At 35.3% G+C, this 23,446-nt stretch overlaps 2 protein-coding genes, 1 long non-coding RNA gene and 1 other non-coding gene across 7 annotated transcripts; 2 read left to right on the forward strand and 2 right to left on the reverse strand.

Annotated features, from left to right (window-relative positions):
- Nucleotides 1-1,708: 1,708 nt before the first annotated feature.
- TRNAG-GCC (transfer RNA glycine (anticodon GCC)) lies at nt 1,709-1,779 on the forward strand. The gene has a single exon. It is a non-coding gene; the product is annotated as a tRNA-Gly (tRNA).
- Nucleotides 1,780-1,861: 82 nt separating this feature from the next.
- LOC132304014 (flavin-containing monooxygenase FMO GS-OX-like 4) lies at nt 1,862-5,986 on the reverse strand. 2 transcript variants are annotated; one of them, XM_059801497.1, is made up of 7 exons: nt 5,286-5,986; nt 4,363-4,433; nt 3,565-3,714; nt 3,358-3,440; nt 3,120-3,255; nt 2,849-3,022; nt 1,862-2,227 (listed from the first exon to the last, which is right to left on the reverse strand). In XM_059801497.1, the coding sequence occupies exons 1-7, from the start codon at nt 5,872-5,874 to the stop codon at nt 2,015-2,017; spliced, it is 1,416 nt and encodes a 471-aa protein (XP_059657480.1). In that variant the 5' UTR covers nt 5,875-5,986; the 3' UTR covers nt 1,862-2,014. The 2 variants fall into 2 exon arrangements, with proteins under 2 accessions (XP_059657480.1, XP_059657481.1); XM_059801498.1 differs by having other exon boundaries at nt 4,363-4,434; nt 5,305-5,985.
- Nucleotides 5,987-8,473: 2,487 nt separating this feature from the next.
- Nucleotides 8,474-16,170, forward strand: LOC132304015 (pentatricopeptide repeat-containing protein At5g27110-like). Of its 3 annotated transcripts, XM_059801500.1 has the most exons (7): nt 8,474-11,185; nt 11,626-12,156; nt 12,260-12,364; nt 13,220-13,319; nt 13,434-13,542; nt 14,847-14,896; nt 15,781-16,170. In XM_059801500.1, the coding sequence occupies exon 1, from the start codon at nt 8,566-8,568 to the stop codon at nt 10,648-10,650; it is 2,085 nt and encodes a 694-aa protein (XP_059657483.1). In that variant the 5' UTR covers nt 8,474-8,565; the 3' UTR covers nt 10,651-11,185; nt 11,626-12,156; nt 12,260-12,364; nt 13,220-13,319; nt 13,434-13,542; nt 14,847-14,896; nt 15,781-16,170. The 3 variants fall into 3 exon arrangements, with proteins under 3 accessions (XP_059657483.1, XP_059657482.1, XP_059657484.1); XM_059801499.1 differs by having other exon boundaries at nt 11,626-12,364; XM_059801501.1 differs by having other exon boundaries at nt 11,626-12,364; nt 15,794-16,170.
- Nucleotides 16,171-16,905: 735 nt separating this feature from the next.
- LOC132304016 (uncharacterized) lies at nt 16,906-23,446 on the reverse strand. Its single transcript, XR_009481473.1, has 2 exons — nt 23,210-23,446; nt 16,906-17,948 (listed from the first exon to the last, which is right to left on the reverse strand). It is a non-coding gene; the product is annotated as an uncharacterized LOC132304016 (long non-coding RNA).

Genomic DNA, 23,446 nt, shown 5'->3' on the forward strand with positions numbered 1-23,446 from the left:
TGTGCAATCTTAGTCCTTAATTCGTGTGTCTTTTACTAGCATTTTTTATTCGGAGAAGGATCTGAACATCTATTCGTTTTACCTAGTAACTATCAGGAAGCACCAGTGGTCTAGTGGTAGAATAGTACCCTGCCATGGTACAGACGGGGGTTCGATTCCCGGCTGGTGCAATTTCAATTATTTTTTTTTTTTAAATTCACAAACAACTTAATTTCCGAATTACACTATTTAAAATTTTAAAACTGCATTTGATTTATTTAACTCCACAACCAATGGCCTAACAACAGTAAATCAGAGGTGCCATGGACCATAAACTTCAACTAGCTGCTTATTTTTAAAATGGCAAGACAATAGAAGCACTGTGTTGAAATACATAGAATACTCCTTGCAACAATTTCATTATGGGATGTTTGAACTTTGAACGTATATACTAAAATATTTTGGGGTATTTATGGGGTATCACCAATCAATTGACAGTCATATATTCTTTTTTGAAAACTTTATATTTTTTTATTATCATAACAAATGAAAATTTTCGATCACTTTCTATTAATCGGGATACCACATGTAAATATCCTGAAGTATTGTATACTTTCTCGTTTTATAGCATCTTCAAAATATACCCATCCGTCTGATTTTGAGTACACGAAACCATTTCAAATGGATTTTTCTAAGAAAGAGACTGAAAACGAGTAGACCCAACAATCAAACGAAAGGAAAGGCCATTGTTCACAACAATTGGCCATTGTCAAATCTGTGATCTAACTTAGGAGTAGACATGTTCACATATGAAATGCACTGGTGATGTGAATTTTCATGAAAAGGACTTGGTGTTCGTACTCGTTTTGTGATGGATCACATCGCTCCCATACGTGTATGCAATCATACAATACCCCTTCAAATTTACCAACCTCCATTTTTAGAGGTTTCCAAAATTCCTGAACTCAATACCCCTTCAGATTTAGAAAAAAGCAAACAAATTCGAGGCTATCACTTCATTTTAGTGCCAGAATTGGAACTCTAGTTTTTTTTTACCTTTACACTTCAAACACTTCACTTGATTTTTTGAAAAACAAATGTGTCAACTGTTGAGTTGCGGAGTTCGATCACTAGCTCGGATTACAGTTTTAAAGAAGTCTGACTAATCATACTTACGCAAGTTGAAGACCATTGGTGTCTAAAGGAGTTCAAGTTGTACAACACAAAATTTACTTGCGTTGGACTGCGTTATGGTAGAAGGTGATCGATCGCACTTAAGTTGGACAGGTCACACTTACCCAGATTCGCACTATTGCACGATTGTTTTCGTGCCTTCATTCGTTGGGCTTATCCAACATCAACTCTCTTTTTAAAAGCCGCAAGTGGAGTTATTTAAAAAATAAAAATAAAAATAATAAATTAAGAATGAGAAAGAGAAAATAATAATAACAAAATAAAAATAAAAATTTAGGTCAAAACATCCTTTATTTCATTTGGGCTCAGGTTGAACTAAATGACTGAAATGAGAGTTTGCTAGGCTTTCAAATGACAGGTTAAAAGGATATTTCCACATCTCTACTTGATATCCCTTTTGATCACAGATCAAACTCCAACAATCAATTTCTTGTTTAATCTCTAAAATCCATTTTTGTCAAATTTATCCATTCAAATTCAAATATAACACAATATTGTACACTTTAGGTATGATTCTTTCAAAATTTTACGCACAGCACCAGTGGTCTAGTGGTAGAATAGTACCCTGCCACGGTACAGACCCGGGTTCGATTCCCGGCTGGTGCAATTTTTTTTTCAATCTTTTGTTGAAATATCTGTGTGTGCGTGTGTCCATTCATTCTGAAACAAATAAAAATCTGCATTACACTTATTCAAACTGGATTTCATTTATTCAACTCCACAATCTAATCACATTATTGTTTATGATAAAAACAATGGATAATGAGATATCAAATGTATTTATATAGTACATCTGTGGCACCTTACCACAAAACTAGACTGTGGGGGGTTTGAGATTTGATTATTGAGAGAGGCATCCATCAAGATGTCCAGTTGAAAAATATTTTACAAAGTCTTCATGAGCCTGCAAGACCAAGTGATCATCATCCCACTCGTCTCGGTATGTCTCTGGCCGAACTACCTTATTCTTGCTGGTTGCTGTATACATTTGCCTTCTCCATTCTTCAATGCCGGGGCAACCACACTCAGCTGCAAGCCAATCGTCGTAGTCAAACTGCAGAAGAACATAGAACGTTTAACATAAAAATGTGTATTAGAGCCTATTTCACAAAGGGATTGTCTCTCGCATAGACAATGAGTGGGAACGAGAATGTTCATAACAGAATCGGCCTATTAAACAAAGGACGGATATTGGGTATAAGAGACGAAGAAATCAATAGTGGTTGTACGTGCGCTGAAAGGGGCACCAAAGATTCAAAAAGATGAAAGAAAAAGAAAATTGTAAGAAATTCCATATTTTGGCAGATTATGACACTTCTCAGATTATGGTCCAAACATAGAGCCATATTGAAACAAGGTTTTCAAACAGACTAAATCCAAAATCTATAATGAAGGGAAAGGCGGTGATTTAGCAAACTTGTGACATAAAATGCATTTCAGACTACTGGAGGATTATTATCATTTGACGAGCCATGAGTCCTTGAAAAGATTTTCCACCTTCAGTGTCAACTTATGCTAAGAAAAAGATAAGCCAAATTCTGAAACCCTCAGTGTGACATTATTATGACCCTCTAATGCATGCATGGACTTTATAAAATTGCATAGTCGAAGTTACAATATTCAAAACGTCAACAAGACAGTAGATTTTCAACATTCTATATTAGATCACAGTTACCTGATAACCAGAAAGGTTATGAGTGTATCGTTTTGGAATTCCAGAAGCTTCCAATGTTGAGTAAAAAGCTTCAACATCTGCCATCATATCCTCCGTTGATGGAAGAGTAAGTCGGCCGGATAAAAGACCTGCTATCCACTTGCTCTGGTATTCAAACAAAGGGAAAGGGACAACCTGACACCAGCAGGTACAACGATTTATTTCACCATGAAAATTGTTAAATTGAATATCCCATCAAAATAAGCTTGTATTGTGTAAAGAAGATTCAAACCTTCCACGGCAACCCAATGAAGGAAAGCCACGGAGCTAAGACTGGTGGAAAAATGTGCTTGTATAGTGGCCCCACACGATTGTCATTCACAGTCACAACACCATTGGTGTCAAGAAAAGGGAAATGATACTTGTACCTGAAAAAAAAAAAAAAAAAAAAAAAAAAGTTAAGAAATTATCAAATATGGATCTCTCTTGTTGTTCCTCTGTTGTTGATTTCCTTCTAAATTGAGACACACCCCGTGCAGTGTAGAATAATGTCAGCACAGAAGGAACTCCCATCTTTGAATACCACGGTACCTTCTTCACGGACACTTTCTATCTGCATGATTTTAGTTGATATCAGCATTTTTTATTAAACAATCTTGCAGAATTATTGTGAAACAATTCCCAATATAGGCTTCTTATTTTAGCCGCCATCGTTTTCAAGTTGCAAGTACTTTTACCATAGAATGAAGCCACACGTTATCATAGCTAGGCAACGTTCCTAAAGTTGTATCTGATGATCTAGATGCAATGTGAACTTCTTTGGCAACTCCGGCAATCTCTCTAGAGATATCAACAGCACTTGCAGAGCTCCCAATCAAGATTACAACCTGTCCTTCGCATGAAATAACGAATAAGAACTTGACAGAGAATTTATGTGCGTGACAGTGAAAACTTTTTTTGGTTGAGTTTGATGGAGATGAGTTATGTAATGCTTCTTCATGTGTCGCTAAGGATTGTCCGTTGTCGGAGAAAGAAATTGATTAGTATGTGAATGTGAATATCCAATTCGGTGTAACTTTATTTCTGAGTTCAAATAGAGAATGAGTTATCCTTTCATACCACGTGAACTACAGTGTGAACCATAAAGTTCAAGTTGCTAGGGGGGAAAAGGATAGATATATTAGAGTTTGTCAACACCAAGAGTGTCTTGGATGCATTTTTTCACTAACCAGCAATGTCTCTCGAGATATCAGTAGCACTCGCAGAGAACTTTTAATCAGAATTACAAGTTGTCCTTGGCATGGAAGGATGATAAAGCGCGTCGTAGCAAAGACATTTTATAATCAATAGGGCACTGTCCTTGCTACTTGTTTCAGTAATATGCATTCTTTTTACTAGAGTGTATTTCTTTCATTAGATAAGTAAATTAAAATAAATTCTCTAATTATGTTATAATCGTAAACAATAGAGTAGACAATGTAATGCCTCGATATGATGCAATATAAAAAAATTGAAACAAAATAATTCTAGCATACCTGATCTCGGAAGGGCTCGGGAACACGGTAATTGTGGCTATGAAGTTGCTTTCCTGGCCACACATCAATACCTGAAAGGTGCCATCAAATATTTTAGAAAGGCAACCTTAATACGGAGTATCATTCATCAATACAAAAAAGTGTTATTTTAGTATTTTAGAATGTTTATGCCTATTTTTGAACGTCAACTTTCACAGATATTTGACAATCAATGCATGAATGTATTGTATTGCTTTCATTAAATCTTTTTATTAAGATTCTTTGCTGAAAACATGATAAAAAAATAGTTAAAAGTAATCGAAAAGACAAAGATATTAACATAAGTATCATATCATTCTAGAAAACCCCAAAACACATAAAACATGGCTCAGACATCATTCCCATTCACAAAGACAGATCCATTAACATACAAATACAGATTAAAAATTGGACAGTGTTAACTTGCACCACAGTTTGATGCGTATAAAGTTATAAACTATATATAAAAAAATAAAAAAATCAACCCATATGGCAAATTTGTAATCCCCAGACAAATTATTTAACGAAAGTAACATCATCAACTCATTTATATGACAATAAAAATAATTTCTTTCAAAATTGATTTCTTTCATAAACAAGTTAAAATCCTCTCCATTAACCGGCAACGGCGCTGGGACCCACTGTCTGGTTGATTGCAGTCCAGAATACAGGTAAAGACACCCAAAATCAATCCAAATTAAGAACTTCGAGTAAGTACAGAAAACTAAATTGATACTTTTAAAACCAACAAATACCATTCTCTAAAAGCATATTAAGCAATCTGATACATGCATATATATATATACACATATGTATAGATATAAACATATAAAAGTATATGTACTTATCGAACCCGATTGACTAGTCTGATCATAAATTAGTATAGAATCCCAAAAAGGTGATACCAATGTTCGAAACATTATTGGGAATTTCAGCAATTCGGGGATCCGTAAAATGGCCATTACACACAACCACGGCATCATAAATCTCATCCACTTGATCATCCCCGCCAATTCTCGACCTAACCTTCCATTTCCCATCCTCCAACAGGCCAACATACCTCACATCACTCGAAAACCTCACCAACTCACCGAGTCCAAACTCGCCCACAAAATCATTCAAGTAATCCAACACCTCCCTGTGACCCGGGAACCTCCTCGGGTCCCTATGGCCCTTCTTGGTGGTGACAACAAAAGGGTAGTCCCGGAAACCCATGGCTTCTCGGGGCAGGTTGGTCCGGAGGGACGCGTAGAGGCTGGAGTGGACCAATTCCCGAGACGGGTCGAGCCCCAGTGGGTCCGAATCGGTTTTGGGATTGTAGATCCACGTGCCACCGGCGTTGGGCTCTCTGTCGAAGACGACGACTCTGTGACCTTCTCGACGGAGCTCGCGTGCGGCGACTAGGCCGGCGGCGCCGGCACCGATAACGGCGACGTTTCGAGGAGTGAGTGGAGGCATTGGAGGGAAGTGAAGAGTTGGTGTTGAGATTGTCATGTCTTGCTCTCTACGACTATGACCATAAATATAAATTAAGGGGAGATGAATCTGGACTTTAGTATCAGGTGACGACAATGATTACCAACTTTTCTGTACAGTAATTAATTTTGGGCAATGCTGATGAATATGGGCTCATTTCGTGAGCTTCACATACAACTCGAATGATTTGATGCACCCAATATTTATTTAACGGACCGTGAGCCACCACAATAACTCACTTTCCTTTATAAGGTTATTCACACAGTAATTATCATCACCATCGTTAGCATTGTCTTGATTGTCAAAAAAAATGGTACGTTATAATCTAAACTGAAATTGTTATTAAGGTGTGAGATCGTCGACAGTATTTTAATTTGTAGCATGGGGTGAATTCTGAAGAGACCTGCCCAGGTGAGTTCCGGTGGCAATCAAAAAAAATTGGTCATGTTGAAATTTATTTATTTATTATTATTCTATTATTACGAATCATTTCAACTCCAATATTTAAATTTTTTTCAATTATTTTTAATAATTTCATCCAATCTTAATAACAGACACCCTGCTTTCCACCTCCTAATTAACCTTTCCTTTTTCACCGCGGTATTTATTTAGTATCTCTTATCTTATTATAATACATTTCACACTTAATTTCTCCCTCAAATTTTGATTCCTAATTTCATCTCTTGTCAATCATCGTAATATTTTCATTCTTTTTTAAAGTCAAACACTTACCTAATAATTGCTCTATAAAATTTCTTTTTTATTTTATATGACATTCCTTAATCACACAAAATTTTGGTTTTGTTTTGTTTGTCACTTTTAAAATAATTTTGTGTTTAGAGAATTGAAAATTAAAAAATTATATAAAAACTCTATTTGATTTATTTTTAAAAATTGTTTAATTATAAAAAGATATATTTTTAAGATAACTAACTGTTTTTTATAATTTTTTAAAAACAATTTATATTTTATAAGTTGTTTCATAATTACAAATTAGGCATGCTGTTGTCCAACTTTCCTGGAGTCATGTTAATACGGAATGGAGGGATGCCATGGTTTTGGAACTTGGAGTGCTGTTGTCCAACTTTTCGGTATTGTGCTGTTTATTGCGGTCGCAAATATCGTTTGCCTTCTGAATATTGTTAGTAGCATTATGTCATTTGTTATTATCTGTTTTCGTAACGTGAAAGCTCCAAGTCTTCCCATGGTAGAGCTGATTAGGAAGGTAGCATGCACATATTTATGTTCTTCTCTCTCTGCTTTAAGCGTGCTCCTCCGTATTTGTTGCTTTGCTGATTATAAGATCTTTCTGTTTGCCCAGATTGAAAAAAAAAAAAAAAAAAAAAAAAAAAAATAAAATAAAATTACAAATTATGCATGCGATTTTATTTTGACTGACTTGTGCCAATGCTATTAGCATGCCCGAAGTTGCTGAAGACTCCAATTTAGACTTTAAGGTTAAAAAAGACAAACAAACAAAGAGAGTAAGAAAAGGCGGACAAAGATGCAAAAGAAAAGGCACACCAAAAGTCAATTCACAACAACTGCCTTAATCGAGAATTAAGATCTAGTTAGGAGTAAACATATGATCAGATGCAATGTGATGATGTAACTTCATGAAAATGAGCCGTGTTACTCTTCTATTGTAAAAAGGGTGGCGGTGTCCCGAGTGATGAAAGGAACCTCGTGTCTTTCTCCTCCAACTAATTATCAAGTTAAAAACAAATAAAAACATTCCTTTAAATTTGACCAAATATTATATTAAAATATTTTTCAAGAGTAAGTATCACTCAAACCTCAAATTATTTTTTCGTCAATAATTCAAAAGTTGTGAATAAACATTTTTATCCTCATTTCTTTATTATATTTTAATCCTAATATAATAAAAACATGAAAGGACTAAGTTGTGAATGAACATTTTTATCCTCATTTCTTTATTATATTTTAATCCTAATATTAGAAACATGAAAGGACTAAGTTGCCCATCTCACTCTCAAATGATAACCAATTTGCAGCACCTCTCTATCATACATATACACGTATTTACACACATATACATACGTATACACAGATATACAAACTAAATATATATATATATACACACACACGCACATTCTCTCTTCTATCACTATAATCAATTTAGACACATTCTCTCTACTATCAATATAATCAATTATAACAAGTCACACACTCATATTCCGAAAACACAAAAACAAAGAAATTCCGCAATCAAACTACCAAAATAAAATGGACTAAAAATCTGAACTATCTCGTGGTTGGATGGATAAATGTTTGGAATTTTGCAATTATTTTTTTAACAAAAATCTTATTACATGGAATCCTAATTTTTTTTAAGAACGTGTTGAGGGGGTGGGCAATAAATTAGAGTTTATCAACACCAATGGAATCTCATAATGACAAACTTGATTGGAAACCATTGCCATAATGCGAAAATATTTAAATTAGTGTTTGGACTTTTGGCTGATGTTTACAGAACCCACCCAATTAGTAATTTTAGTATTTAGTAGAAGCCCATCTAAGCCATTGAGTCTATTTTACATATAGTTTCCTCACTGGCCCAAATCATGATTGCATTTAAGCCATTGGGTTAGTTAAAATAATAATAATAATAAATAAATAAATAAATAAAACCCAAAAACATTAGCCGGACGAAGCTGCATCGCCAACGGCAATAAACATCATTCTTGCATGGATACCATTAAGCTGTTCTCTCTCTTAAGAGCATGCATAAATTCGAAGTCACTGAAACAAGGCAAGCTCATTCACCAGAAAGTAGTCACTTTAGGTCTACAAAATAACATTGCATTGAGCAAAAGTCTCATCAATCTCTACTTCTCTTGCCACTTATTTGAATCTGCAAAGCTAGTTTTCGAAACCGTTGACAACCCGTTAGACATTTCTTTGTGGAATGGCCTTGTAGCAGCTTACACCAGTAACTGCATGTTCATTGAAGCTATTGAGCTCTTTGAGAGGTTGCTTCACTTTCCTCATCTTAAACCGGATAGTTATACATTCCCAAGTGTTCTAAAGGCATGTAGTGGCTTGGGCAGAGTTGATTATGGCAAAATGATTCATACCCATGTGATCAAAAGTGGGTGTTTCTCAGATGTTGTTGTTACTAGCTCTTTACTTGGGATGTATGCTAGGTGTAACCTTTTTGGCTCCGCAGTACAGCTGTTTGATGAAATGCCTGAAAGAGATGTGGCTTGCTGGAATACTCTAATCTCTTCTTATTATCAGAATGGACAGTGTGAGAAAGCTCTGGAATTGTTTGAAAAAATGAAGGGTTTTGGGTTTGAGCCTGATTCGGTGACGCTGACGACCGTTATATCTTCCTGTACAAGGCTTTTGGATTTTGAAAGAGGGAAGGGGATTCACAAAGAATTGGTGAGAAATGGGTTTGCTTTGGATGGTTTTATTACCACTGCTCTTGTGGACATGTATGGAAAATGTGGTTGTTTAGAGATGGCCAAGAAGCTTTTCGAGCAAAACCCAAGAAAGAGTTTGGTTTCTTGGAATTCCTTGATATCAGGCTACAGTTCAATAGGTGATGTGAATTCATGCATTGAGCTTTTTCGGAGGATGAATGCAGAAGGAATTAAATCCACTTCTACAACTTTAAGTAGCTTATTAATGGCTTGTTCTAGATCAGCCAAACTGCAACATGGAAAATTTATCCATGGGCATATTATAAGAAACCATTTAGAAGCTGATCTTTTCATCAATAGCTCACTTGTTGATCTGTACTTCAAATGTGGAAGTGTTCAGTTAGCTGAAGTCGTCTTTGGAAAGATGCCAAAGACAAATGTAGTGGCTTGGAATGTAATGATTTCTGGGTATGTGTCAGTAGGTTGCTACTTTAAGGCTCTTGGCATCTTTGCTGACATGGAACAAGCTGGCATAGAACCAGATGCCATCACATTCACTAGTGTCGTAGCAGCTTGTTCACAACTAGCAGCCTTAGAACAGGGTAAGGAGATTCACAAGTGTATCACTGAAAGCAAGTTGGAACCCAATGAAATAGTCATGGGGGCTCTGCTGGACATGTATGCTAAATGTGGTGCTGTGGATGAAGCTCTTAGTGTTTTTAATCAATTACCAGAGAGAGACATTGTCTCGTGGACTTCCATGATCATGGCTTATGGGTCTCATGGCCAAGCTTTTGAAGCTTTGGAACTTTTTAATAAACTGCAAAGAACCAATACGAAACTTGACAGAATCGCTTTTCTTGCAGTAATGTCTGCATGTAGCCATGCAGGATTAGTTGACGAGGGCTGTTATTATTTCAATTTAATGATTACTGATTATGGAATCAAACCTACAATTGAAGACTACTCATGCTTGATGGATCTTCTTGGACGTTCTGGGAGACTGCATGAAGCATATGAGATTCTCCAAAACACCCCCGACATTAAAGAGGATGGTGGATTGTTAAGCACATTATTTTCTGCTTGCCACATGCACGGGGAATTGGAATTAGGGGAGGAAATTGCAAGATTGCTAATTGAGAAGGATCCTGATGATCCATCAACTTACATAATTCTAGCTAACATGTATGCTTCCATGAAGAAATGGGATGATGCACGCAAGGTGAGATTGAAGATGAAGGACCTTGGATTGAAAAAGAATCCTGGGTGTAGCTGGATTGAAGTTAATAAGAGGATTCAAACTTTTCTTGTGGAAGATAAATCACACCCAGAAGCAGAGATGGTATATGAATGTTTATCATTTCTTACCAGTCACATGGAGAAGGACGAACTGCTGTCATGTTAGAAATAAAGCACGAGTATTTTCAATCCAGAAGCACCTGCGTTGATATAAAGCTGGACATAAATTCCAATCCCAAAAGATTTGACCGTACGTGTTACACATTGCAATGAGTCCAACCCCATTCTTTTGGCATAAAAGGCAAGGATGATGATGATGATAATGTTATATATTCTCATCAGAGAATGCAAGTGGGTAAGCATAATAAAGCTTCAAAAGCCAAACAGATTCAATTAAAAGCTTTTGGCTAGCAATTCTTGCATCCCTCTCAATATGGAACCAAAGAAGAGTAATTCTGACATCTTCTTGGTTTTATGAAGTGACATTATGCAACCTGCTCTTTATCTGATTGTATCTGTACGACAGGGACCCAATAACATCAGTACTCACATATGCATTTGTGCTGAAGACTTGATTGATTTGGTGGAGGGAATCAAGGAATGGGGAATTCCATCTGAAGCCAATAGTCCCAAAACATACACTAGAAGTACTCCCTTGAATTCTCCATTAGTCAACTGTGATAGCTTGCTGAAATCAGAAGGTACATGCTTCCACTCTGTATACAAACAGAATTCTACACCACCACCAAATAAGATAATTATTATTTTTTAATTCAGGATGGTGATCAAGTTCGCTTTCATAGTGATATTACATGAAAGCTCCCCGAAAAAATGATCTAAAATAAGGGATTTTCAAATGTGACATTATATGCTGCTCCCTAATAGTTTCTTCATTCACTCTGCCAATGGTCTGTTCATTCTTTATCATCTGCCCTATTACTTGATCAGATGCAGAACTCAATTCCTTTTCAAAATCCTGGCCCAATTTTGGCCCTATGGCTCAAAATTTTGAAAAGAATTTAATTGAAGCAATTGCAATGACTGAACTGGGAGTGATGTACATAAAGGTGGCCTGTTCTTTGATTTTCATCCTCTCGTCTGCATAAGTTTCCTGAACTGTTTACCGGGTTATCTTTTTCAGGTACGAGGAATTGAAACAGTCACCACCTAAGATCCAAAGTCTGGGGAGTTTGTAATTAACACTCCATGTGAATCAGCTCAGAAGTACTGGATTGGAGGAGCAGCTAATTTTTTTTATTTTTTTTAAATCTGTTTCTTGCAAAAATATTGGTATTCATAGTTATCCTTTCAGCTCCAAAAAAATGTAAATTCGTGCTTATTTTCGACTCCCGCGATATTTTTTATCTAATACCCGAACAAATCCTTGGATACTCAATCCAAACCCTACCCCTCTCCCCATCGAAGCCCATTTCTTTCTGATTTGAAGCAATCTGGAGCTGTTGAAGCCCCAATCTTTGTGTCTTTGTCTGAAGCTGAAACAAAGATCTTCATAAAAGAGATCTCCATAACCGAAGCCCTAACCCCCTCTCTCTGTCATTCGAAGCAAACTCTGATAACCGAAGCCTCAATTTCTCTTTTATGCTTCTAGTGCTGGTTTGAAGCAATGATCAATTCATTTTGAAAGCTTTGGCGTCAAACCCCTCTGTTCATGGTTTAGTATTTTCTTTTCTTCTTTTTGGAATATTAATTTGGTGTTTGATTTATAGGTGTTTTACTAAATTTGCTCTATTCCTGTCTTATTTTCTCTTTCTAAGGCTAGTATTGTTTCGGGTAGAGGGCCGATTATCCTGGCTGGGAGGTTCAAGGGGAAGAGGGTTGTGTTTTTGAAACAGCTTGCATCTGGGTTCTTCAAGTTACTGGTGAGATTTTTCAGCATATTTTTGGTTTTAGCACTTCAGTTTTTAAATTTGTGCTTGTCATGAGTGTTTATCAGGGTTGTGTTTTTGTCTCTTGGTTCCAGTATCACTGTTATTATTATTATTCATTTTTTGATACTATCTATGTTTGAATTTGTTAATTATAGCTTTTTCATTACTGGGTTGATTTTTGGTGATAAAGTCTGGGTTAGAGTTTCGAAGGACGTGTTATGTTATGTCATGTTATTTATTTTGATAATTTCTTGTATTATTTACTTCTTAATTTTGGGGTTTCAAGTTTTGATAATTTAGTATCATTATTATTGAGGGTCAATTCTTGTTTTCTGTTAAATTTGGATTCTGGGTAAGTTGATTTCTTGAATCAAATTCTTGTTCCAAATTTCTAATTACAGTTCTGCTTTTAATCCCTAATTTTGTTGGTTTTATTCATGTTGGGTGGTCCATATTTGTGGTTTAAGCACTTCTTCAGTTTTAATCTTGTGCGTATCATAGGGTGTTTATGAGTGTTGGGTTTTTGTCAGTTGGTTCTAGTATCAATGTTCTTATTATTTTTTCAGTTTCTCTGTTACATTGGTTGATTATAGCCTTTTCATTACTGGGTTGATTTTTGGGGATGGAGTCAGGGTTTGTGGTTTTGAGGGGTGGATGGTTGTGTTATTTATTATCTCTTATTTTTGGGGTTTCAATTTTTTATAATTTAGTAGAATGGTTAATGGGATTCAAATTTTCAGTGTGAAATTGTTTAAGCTGTTTTTTTTTTTTTTTTTTTTTTTATAAATATTTATTATTTTCTTTCCCTAATATGGTTCAATATTTTGTTCTCATTTTGGATAACAGGCTAGATGTGTATAACCGTGATTATTTAGTAAGTGGGATTTAAAGGCTTCTTCTCAGGAGGCCATTCAAGCTGAAGGATAAATATCAACTGATCCTGTTGGTAAAGATTATTTTACAAATTATGTGAAGAGGGAGGGAAAAAAAAACTTTTTGGGCTATGAGTTTTGTTTGTTTCATGATTGTTTTAACTTTTGGATATTTATTGGTTTTTCAGCCATCGATGCTCCTGGTGGATTTTTCTTTGAATGGTGGTCAGTTTTTGGGATATATTCATTGTTAGGACTAATGAGAAGCACTCAGAGATTGCTGCATCTTACATTGAGGTTGGTATGAGAATTTTTTTCTCTAATTTATTATGGATGAATGTTATATGTAATGTTTTCTGTTGACAAGAACTGAGGTTGCTATTTGACGATTGCTATGATCTGTTTTCTTTGCATTGTACCCACAAAGTATGCTTTCTACTTTTGCAAAGTTCCAATTTCAGCCTCACTTTTGCAAAGTTCTCTACATGCTCAATTACAATGATTCTTTTCTTGGTTTTAATTTCCACAATCTCTTTTATTACTATCTTTGTACTACAAATCTTAACTACTTTGTACATCACTTGCCAAATAAAATTTAATTACTTTTCAAAAAAGAAGAAGAAGAAGATTTCACTTAGTTGCTTTGTGTCTGATTTATTAGAACAAGTGTTTGCTACATGACTGAGTTGAATCAGCATACATAATATCATTTAATATTAAATGTTTGAGCTTTAACATGTTAATTATATTTAGCATTGTCAAGTCTATTAGTATTCACTAGGGGTGGCAATATTTGACATGACACGCTAACACGACACGAGATAAGAGGGTTTGGGTTAATTGTGTTCATGTCGTAATCGTATTGACAAGGATTGACCCGTTAGCCAATTCATGTTTGACCCTGCTAACACGATTATGACACGATTAACCCGATTAACTAAACGTGTCGTGTTCGTGTCAAAAATGACCTATTTAACTAAACGTGTAGAATAAATGTGTCATATTTGTGTCAAAAATGACTTAAACGTGTCTTTTCGTGTCATTTCGCGTTGTGTCAAGTCTTGACCCATTTATTAAATGGGTTACGCGCGTCGTATCGTGTTACACGTATAATAATCGTGTCGTATTCGTGTTAAGGGATCTTGACACGATTAGTCATAATCGTGTTAACACGAACACGACCCGTCAACACGAATTGACACTCCTACTATTCCCTTTGTTATGATTGATTGCCCCCTTGTTTTTTCTCTTTGTAACTTTTCTGCAGTAGGAGTACTTTACATATGGTACGATGAATTTAAAGGACTAAAACAGATGTCTTATTGGTTATTCTGCATTTGTGTCCTTTAATTAAAAAGCAAACTTGGATGAATGCAACTTTTGAACTTGGATCGGTGACACTCAAGACGCTGAAAGCACTACAAGAAAATTGGTCTTATTGTCCCTTCTTTATTTTAAATGGTCTTATAAATAAAGCATTGATATAGTGATGACTTTTAAGCTACATGTTAGCTCTTATAAATTTTCTTTTATGTTATATGCTATGCTTTCTTTCTCAAATGTTTTTCAATTAAGTATGTCCTTTTCTCTAATATGTACAGGATCATAAGAGGAGCAGGCTTTACTAGTGCAGTGGACTGGTGGGCCCTTGGTAAGCTTGCATTTCTTCAATTTCATTGTAATTATGACCTTATTTTAAATAGGATAGAAAAAGACCTCTTCTTTACCCTCATTTATCTTCACAACTTTAATTCGATCGAATTGTCCAATAAAACAAAAGGACTAAAAAAAGAAATTGAAGAAATAGTAGCTTTTTCCTTGTGAAAAATTGCAAGGAACCCAATTGGAGATAAGTTTATTGATCAGAATATTTGTGAGGATTCTGCTCCTATTTGGTGTAATTATGTCATCTCATAAAGCAGACTTGTGTCTTTTATGTCATTTGGGACGAAGATAAGTGCTTCAGTTCTATCTTCGATATTTTATTGGGAACAAGGGTTGGGATGTAGTATGAGGGAGAGCGAGGAGCACTTTCCTATTAGTTCTGACTTCAATTCATTCAAGACAGCCTAGTAAAACTAATAATAGGGCCTCCTATGGTTGATTTTATGGTGGGATTAAGCTGAGGGAAACTTTAGACTTAGGGCTTTAATAGGTCACACCTTATATATATATATATATATATATATATATATATTCTTATAAATTTAATTATTTAAAAGAGTTGTCGTTTCTAGATTTAGTATCAAGAAAAACTATCTTTTCTACAACAAATATCGACTCAAGTATACAAAATTTACAATGTGAACAATAAGAAGTTGTCGCATGTCTGCTATATGTTGTTAACAATTGGCTTAGTTTTTATAGAAGAATCTTGGTTTGTTAAAAAAAAATTTACTTGTTGGATGGTTGCACTATTACTGGCTACATTTTGAACCCAAAGCATGGGTTATCAAGCACTTTATGTTTATGTATTTTGAGATGTGAGATTTATCAAATTCTAAATTCACTTATTTATTTATTTTCATTTAACAGAGGTAACTTGCAGATGCATATACGTTCCATGGCTCAGCAACTAATCACACGGAACGGGCTAAATTCCGATCCACACAGGGATGCTGAATTGAGTTGAAGCAAGATGCAGATTGGAAATGGTCTATAAATTTGCGATTAAATTTCTGGGACATCTCAGAAGTTAAGATACAATATAGGTTATGTTGAAGTTGCTTTCCATTTTGTCATCTATAGGACAAGGAAAACAAAATGACTCCGACTGAATTTGAAGTATATGCATTTATCCATAACATTCTTTTTGAACTTATAATTAGTAATCACTGTATCAAAAATTCGGATATCACTGTTGTAATACTTGCTTAAGCCATAAATGAGCAATAATGAAAGAATGACTCTTAAAGTGTCCTTTAATGAAATTGGAGAAAAAATAAATAAATCAAAGAAATCAACACTTAACTTTTACTTAAGCACTTAGCCATCAATTTTGTCTTATATTCATCATCCGTCAATTTTGTCTTTTATTCATCATACACCTCAAAATCACCAACAACAGAATACTTACAAGCTCTGGACAACATTTTGGTGCTTAAAGTGAGACAAAGGGAAAGAATAATATCATGCGTGCAAGTTTAGGAAATGAAACCTTAGAAAATTTAAGTTTCAAGTGTGCAAGTTTAGGCCCTGGTCTGCCCAAATGTCCGCACAAGCACCATTCTTGATCTTGAAGAGTGAGATCTGAGAATGGTGAGATAGAAAACATTTCTAGATTTGTATGTTATGGTAAAAAGAATGATTTGAAATCCTTTTGGTCCTTTTTTTCGGGTATGCCCCTTGGCTTCTGCAGTTGTTTTTCTTTAAATAAATTTATCTGAATTACCAAAAAAAAAAAAAAAAAAAAAATTGAAGAATCAATATGAATCCAATGTCTCGAGACCATTAATATTGCTTCTTGAGCTAAAGAAAAATGGAAGGGAAAGGAAATAATCTAAAAATGTCCCAAATTTGCAAGTTAGGAGTACATGAAAACTAAGAAAAATTTATTTCATATGATTTCAAAAAAAGATTTCCTGATTCAATATTGTCCAATATTAGTTTAAATGTTGTGTGAACCTACCAGCCACATTCTTCATGGTAAAGAGAATGCTATTAGAAAAATAATAATAAATTTAGTAGATAATTATCAAGATTTGTACGACCTATAGTTATAATCCAGTGGTATCAATCTCCTCAACCACCTGTCTAGGGTTCGAGTCATGTTAGGGAGAAAGTGAAAAAGACACGTTAATACATTCATCTACATAGGGCTTCAACTCCGGCGAGCTGATATAGCAACTCGTTTCCGGTTCCCAATACAGAATGAAGAGGATCTGAAGGGTGTGTTCAAGCTGGGTCCTCTTCACATAGGAGTCACGAGATCAAGATTGCGATACATACATGTGTGAAAAAGAATGCACTCTCTAAGGCCATTGATTTCGGGATTGTAATAGCTGGTGAGTACATAATGTGTAGGTGCATTTAACTGTAAAGGCAAAACAGTCATGAGAAGACCCTTCACTACAAATGCTTAGAGATATAACGGGATGTCGTGAAATGATTGATAAATGGGTGGCAGAGAGGCAGAAGTTGAAGTCCGAACTGAGGGACACAAAGTTGACTAGCTGACGAAAAAGGTGAACAAAATGAAGTTTTAAATCAATGACAAATGGAAGACCGAGGATTCTGAAGGTCAACAAGATACTAATCCAGAATGAAGATGATCTGCCTTTGCTTAAAAATCAGTGGCCCACACCAGACCAAACTCTGGATTGAGCTCCGGTTGGCCTGCCCAAATTACAATTAAATGCACCTACATGTACCTACAGATTACGTACTCAGCTACTACAATCCCGAAATCAATGGCCTTAGAACGGAGCCTTTCGCATGCATTCTTTTTCACACATGTATGTATCGCAATCTTGATCTCGTGACTCCTACGTGAAGAGCGAGCCAGCTTGAACACACCCTTCAGAATCCTCGGCCTTCCATTTGTCATTGATCCATAACTTCATTTTGTTCACCTTTTTGGTCAGCTTGTCAACTTTAATCTTTGTTTCGGACTTCAGCTTCTGCCTCTCTGCCACCCATTTATCAATTGTTTCACGACATGCCATTATATCTCTAAGCATTTGTAGTGAATAGTCTTCTCATGACTGTTATGAACAAAAACGAAAAAAAAAAAAAGTGAACCTGCTGCAATCTCATAGATAAGGTTGTCAAAAAGAACTGAAATCAGAAGAAAATTCTAAAAGTAAGCCTGATATAATTCATCCCAAAACAAACATAAATAAAACTTTCACAGGGTATATTATGCATCTAGAATTCATTATTCCTGCACAAACATTTCTTCCTGTTTCATGGACACCAGGTCCTGTTCAAGCTGATAATAGCTTGAAGAATTGGACTGATCATTTATTCTTTCTAGTCCAAAATTTTTCTAGCCGACCCATATCGAGTGAACCCATTTAAGTTTTTTACGTTAAAATTTTTTTTATGCCTGTGTATATATATGGATAAATTTTGCATTTTTAGACTACATAGTAAATAAGCCTTTTTTAAACAAATTAAACTGACAAGTCCACTTCTAAGGCAAAATTTTGCCAGAGATTTTGGTAGACTTGATGTTGAAATGACCAAAGGCGTAAGTATACCATTTTGACCAATTTAGATAGAACTTCATGCATATTTACTATATGTTTTACCACTGACTTTAGGAGGTTTTGGGTTTCTTACCATGACCATAGCCTTAGTGCACAGCTAGAACTCTTGCAAAATAGAGTTAATAAAACCATTTTCAATAACCATATTGCGTATCATAGGGAGGACCACTTTTCTCATAAGTTTTTCTAGGATTTTTAGGTAGGTTTTAACCCCTCATTTTTGTTTTTAGGGTCCCCATAAAACCCCTAGAAGTAAACCATAGAGCAAACTCGGTAAGACATTTTGGTATGGCTTTTCATAATTGTCAAATTTGATGTTTCTAATTTATTTTTAAAAATTGATTTTTGCCATTTTTCCAACACTTCTAAAGCAAATTTTATTTATGAAAAATTGATTTCGATTGCCCACATCAAATTTCTAGGTTGTCACTTGCTAGTTGCGCTTTTTTAGGCAGTTTAGGTCTTCTAGCTTAGGCACGTTTTTTGTGTCATTTTTTTAGTTATTTTTAGGCATATTTAGGCTTGATAGTTCAACTTCGACATCACCTTTGAGCCCCTAAGCCATGGTCTTAAATTGGTATTCTGCCAATATTTCGGTAAAAGATGTCAAAATAATCAATTTGCATGTTTTAGGGTCTTTAGGACAACAATTGGTTTTAAGACTTTTTACAACATCTTTGGAACCATTTTTACCATCCCAAACTCATTTTCAGAATCATCAGAAAAATTTTAGAAAAATGTACTATTTTTGCCATTTTTCCAATACTTCTAAAGCAAATTTTATTTATGAAAAATTGATTTCGATTGCCCACATTTCTAGGTTGTCTCTTGCAAAGCAAGCTAGTTGCACTTCTTAGGCGGTTTAGGTCTTCTAGCTTAGGCACATTTTTTGTGTCATTTTTTTAGTTATTTTTAGGCATATTTAGGCTAGTTCGACTTCAACATCACTTTTGAGCCCCTAAGCCATAAGGCTTAAATTGGTATTCTGCCGGTATTTCGGTAAAAGATGTCAAAATTATCAATTTGCATGTTTTAGGGCTTTAGGACAACCATTGGTTTTAAGACTTTTCCAACAACCTTTGGAACCATTTTTACCATCCCAAACTCATTTTCAGAATCAACAGAAATCTGTTTATTCAACCTCTAAAAAATCTGCCAAATTTATGATAAAGTACATTGAGTTCACTGTTTTATGCAGTTTGGATTCTAGACTTTGGCATATTTTTGTTATCATCTTTGTTATAGGATGATGTGCAAATTTTCACCCTTTAGATTTTACTTTCACATGCTGCATGAAGTCCTTAGGTCATGTCCTTGGAAATGGATTCTCTCCAATAGTTTTTTCTCCAAGTATCTCCAAGTCATTATCCAACTGCTATGAACTGCCACATCATCACTTGTGCAACTACCTACTATGTAATGCTTACATACACAACTAAATCATAACAAAAGTGATAATGTGGCATTGTTCATAGCCGTTGGATGATGGATTGGAGAGAAAAACTAAGAGAGGATCCAAATCCATGTCCTTAGCTATTGTTGACCGTATTCATAACATATTCAAATTGGTCACTTTTGGCACATTTAGGATTCAGATTATTTTTACCTTTTAGGCTCATAGGATTCTGGTCAATTTCATTATGTTGGATCATTTTTGCATTCCTAAGAACCAATCATGTAACATACATAGTCAAAACACTGCTGGAATTCTAAAATGTCTAGAACCAATCATTTTGCATTCTACATAGTTTAATTAGGCTTCTAATCCGCATAGGGTTCAAGCTCAATTGAGAATTCTAGTTCATTCAAAGATCTAGTTCAATTAGGAGTTCATAGACTATTATAGAATTTCGTTTTATTCAAAACTCCATTCCATCATAAATTTCGTTCTCCTAAGAAATCTAATGCATTTAGGGGTACCATTTATTAGAAGTTGGTGGACTCTCACTGATGATGGTATCCTTAGGGGATTTAAGCACATACAAAAGGTAAGCAGTTTTTTGGTCCAATTGTTTTCAACCATGGAACCCATTTAAGTTTTTTACGCTAAAAACTATTATATGCCCGTGTGCATTCATATGGATAAATTTTGCATTTTTAGATTACATAGTAAATAAGCCTTTCTTAAACAAATTAAACTAACAAGGAGTTCACTTCCTAAGGCGAAACTTTGCCATATTTTGGTATACTTAATGTTGACATGACCAAAGGCGTAAGCTTACCGTTTTGACCAATTTAGATAGAACATCCAGCATATTTTATATGTTTTACCACTGGCTTTAGGAGATTTTAGGTTTCTTACCATGACCATAGCCTTAATGTACAGCTAGAACTCTTTCAAAATAGAGTTATTAAAACCATTCACATTAGCCATATTGCGTATCATAGGAAGGACCACTTTTCATAGGTTTTTCTAGGATTTTTAGGTATGTTTTCACTTCTCATTTTAGAGGTCCCCATAAAACCCCTAGAAGTAAATCATAGAACGAACTCAGTCAGAATTTTGATATAAATTATCAAATTTGGTGTTTCTAATTTCTTTACAAAAATTGTACTATTTTTGCCATTTTTCCAACACTTCCAAAGCCAATTTTATTTATGAAAAATTGATTTCGATTGCCCACATCAAATTTCTAGGTTGTCTCTTGCAAAGCAAACTAGTTGTACTTTTTTAGGCGTTTTAGGTCTTCTAGCTAAGGCATGCTTTCGTGTCAATTTTTTAGTTATTCAGGGAATTGTTCACTTCCCAGTTTTCTATCAAATAATCATACTCGTTTTCATTTTTATCTTTATTTGGGATTTTGATTCTTCCACCAGTAGTTAGTCACTCCCTTCTTAGGGAACCGTACGTGAGACTTCTTCATCATACGGCTCCGTCCCGAGCTTCCATAGTCAGCCCTTGTCATTAGACCACTATCTATGCATGTATTTTCAGCCTAGATTTAGTTAGCCAACTTAGCCTAACAACCTTATTGGAGGTGTACCGTCCGAGCAATCTTATAAAACTTCAGAACTTCTCCATTAAATAAAGAAATTTTGTTTTTGTACAAGGGACGCATTCCCCTTTTGAATGCTTTTTCTATTCTATCTTTACTTATCATAAAAAAAAAAATTAAAAAATTAAAAAAAGGATAAAGAAAGCTTTTCGACCGATGTATATAATGCAGTTAGGCTTTCCGAAACTGAGGAATGTATGACCTGCATCATAAGATTGAGAGACTCAGGACAATAAAGGGCAAGAAGGCGGCCTAAGCATAGCTCTCGGATGGTTTATTACAGGGTTACAAAAAGTACATCTTCCATAGGGAGGAATCGGTGCTTTGTTCGTGCACTGATGCAACATATAATCTTTCCTTCCTGTAACATTTGCTTATTCTCTTTCTTATTTGTATGGATTTGAAAGCGGGAATAAGAATCAAGCCCCACCGGGTATGATCTAATCAGGAGTTTGCTTCCTAAAGTGAATTGTAAGAGCGGGATGCTTAAGACCATGTGAGCATATTACTACTTTCAATTAGATAGGGATCGGAATGAACTCAGATTTTAGGCAATCAAAGAGCTAATGGGAAATGATACGTTCACTGACTGGCACCATTCTGAACTTCCTCAGAGGCTGGAGAGTGAATGTCCAACGAGGAGGGCCTGGCTTGGTCCAGTTCCAGGTGGTCAACCTTTTGCTCCACCGCCGTTAACTGTGCAACTAAGTCTTGCAGCCTATTCTACCCAGAGATATTCCTAAGGGCCGCAGTCTTCAGGCAAGCAATCATCCCGCCCAAATCTCCAGTCAGTTGGCTGAGCTCAAAGTTAGGTTAAGTAACACCGTGCTCAAACTCAAAGTGAGTGGCAGGGTCGTATAATCGCCTTGGTCATCACACTTCTAACCTGAAATCCCGCTCGACAAATAGAGGAAAACTCGCGTGGCTCGAGCGAATCCTCCCCCTACATAATGACTATCTTGCCTTTGTTTTTCCTTTTTCTTATTGGGATTGTGTATGGGATTATGGCATACAGGGTGGTGGACAGGTTCTGCAAGGAAAGAGTTTCCTCTAGTACCTCCAAATTTCCTTTTTTTGAAAAGATCCGTCCAAAGTTTCAAAGTTCCTATTGATACAAAAAGCCACTCAATTTATTGGAATAATTCCCCTAAAAATTATTATCCAAAATTTCAAAAAAAGAGAAAAAGAGATCAAGAAATCCCTAAAAGTAAACTAATACAAACATTTAACACAACTAAAAACCTAAATAAATTCACAGAATATCACATAAAATTTACATTCAAATCATTATTGAAAACATTACTTATTATGTAAAGAATTATATTGGAGTTTTTTTACAAATAATCGAAGTCTCCTTAAAAATCATTATCCATTCCAAAGGCAAAAAAAAAAAAATAGATCAAGAAATCGCTATACTAAAAGAAACCTTTAACACAGGTAAAAACCTAAACAAATTCACAGAATCCTTGTCAAGAATTATATTGGAATTATATTATGAAGCGAACCATGATTTCTAAACAACTTAAAATGAACTACAATCTCCATTCACAATTCCTAATCTTCCTAACATAACACGAAAATTAATCGAATAAAGTTCAATTCACACTATAATCTCCATTTAAAACCAGAAGCTAATGATGATCATCAACAAACATCAAAATGGTCCTGGAGAAACCATAAATACACTATGATCCGATCATTATCCAAGAAAAATTAGGTCAAGAAATCGCTATACTAAAACAAATACATAAGTCAAACCTGAATTTCCCGAACAAAGCCGCCGTGGGAATGGATGCCGAGAACTTAGAAACCCTAAAACACTTTCGTGGACATCTTCTTTACATACTTTGTGCGAGTTCCCGCCTCTAGATCAATCTCAATCGTTCATCCAAGTCAATCCAATGGCTGGTGTTGATTTATTTAACCTCAGATCTAAATGAACCGAAAACACTTCCGCTCTAATTCCTCACTCTCTTTGACTTGGTCTTTGCTTAT

The sequence above is a fragment of the Cornus florida genome, unplaced genomic scaffold (genome assembly GCF_030987335.1).
Source record: "Cornus florida cultivar Cherokee Brave unplaced genomic scaffold, ASM3098733v1 CherokeeBrave_3.0.0_Hap2_Chr04, whole genome shotgun sequence".
Lineage (NCBI taxonomy): Eukaryota > Viridiplantae > Streptophyta > Magnoliopsida > Cornales > Cornaceae > Cornus > Cornus florida.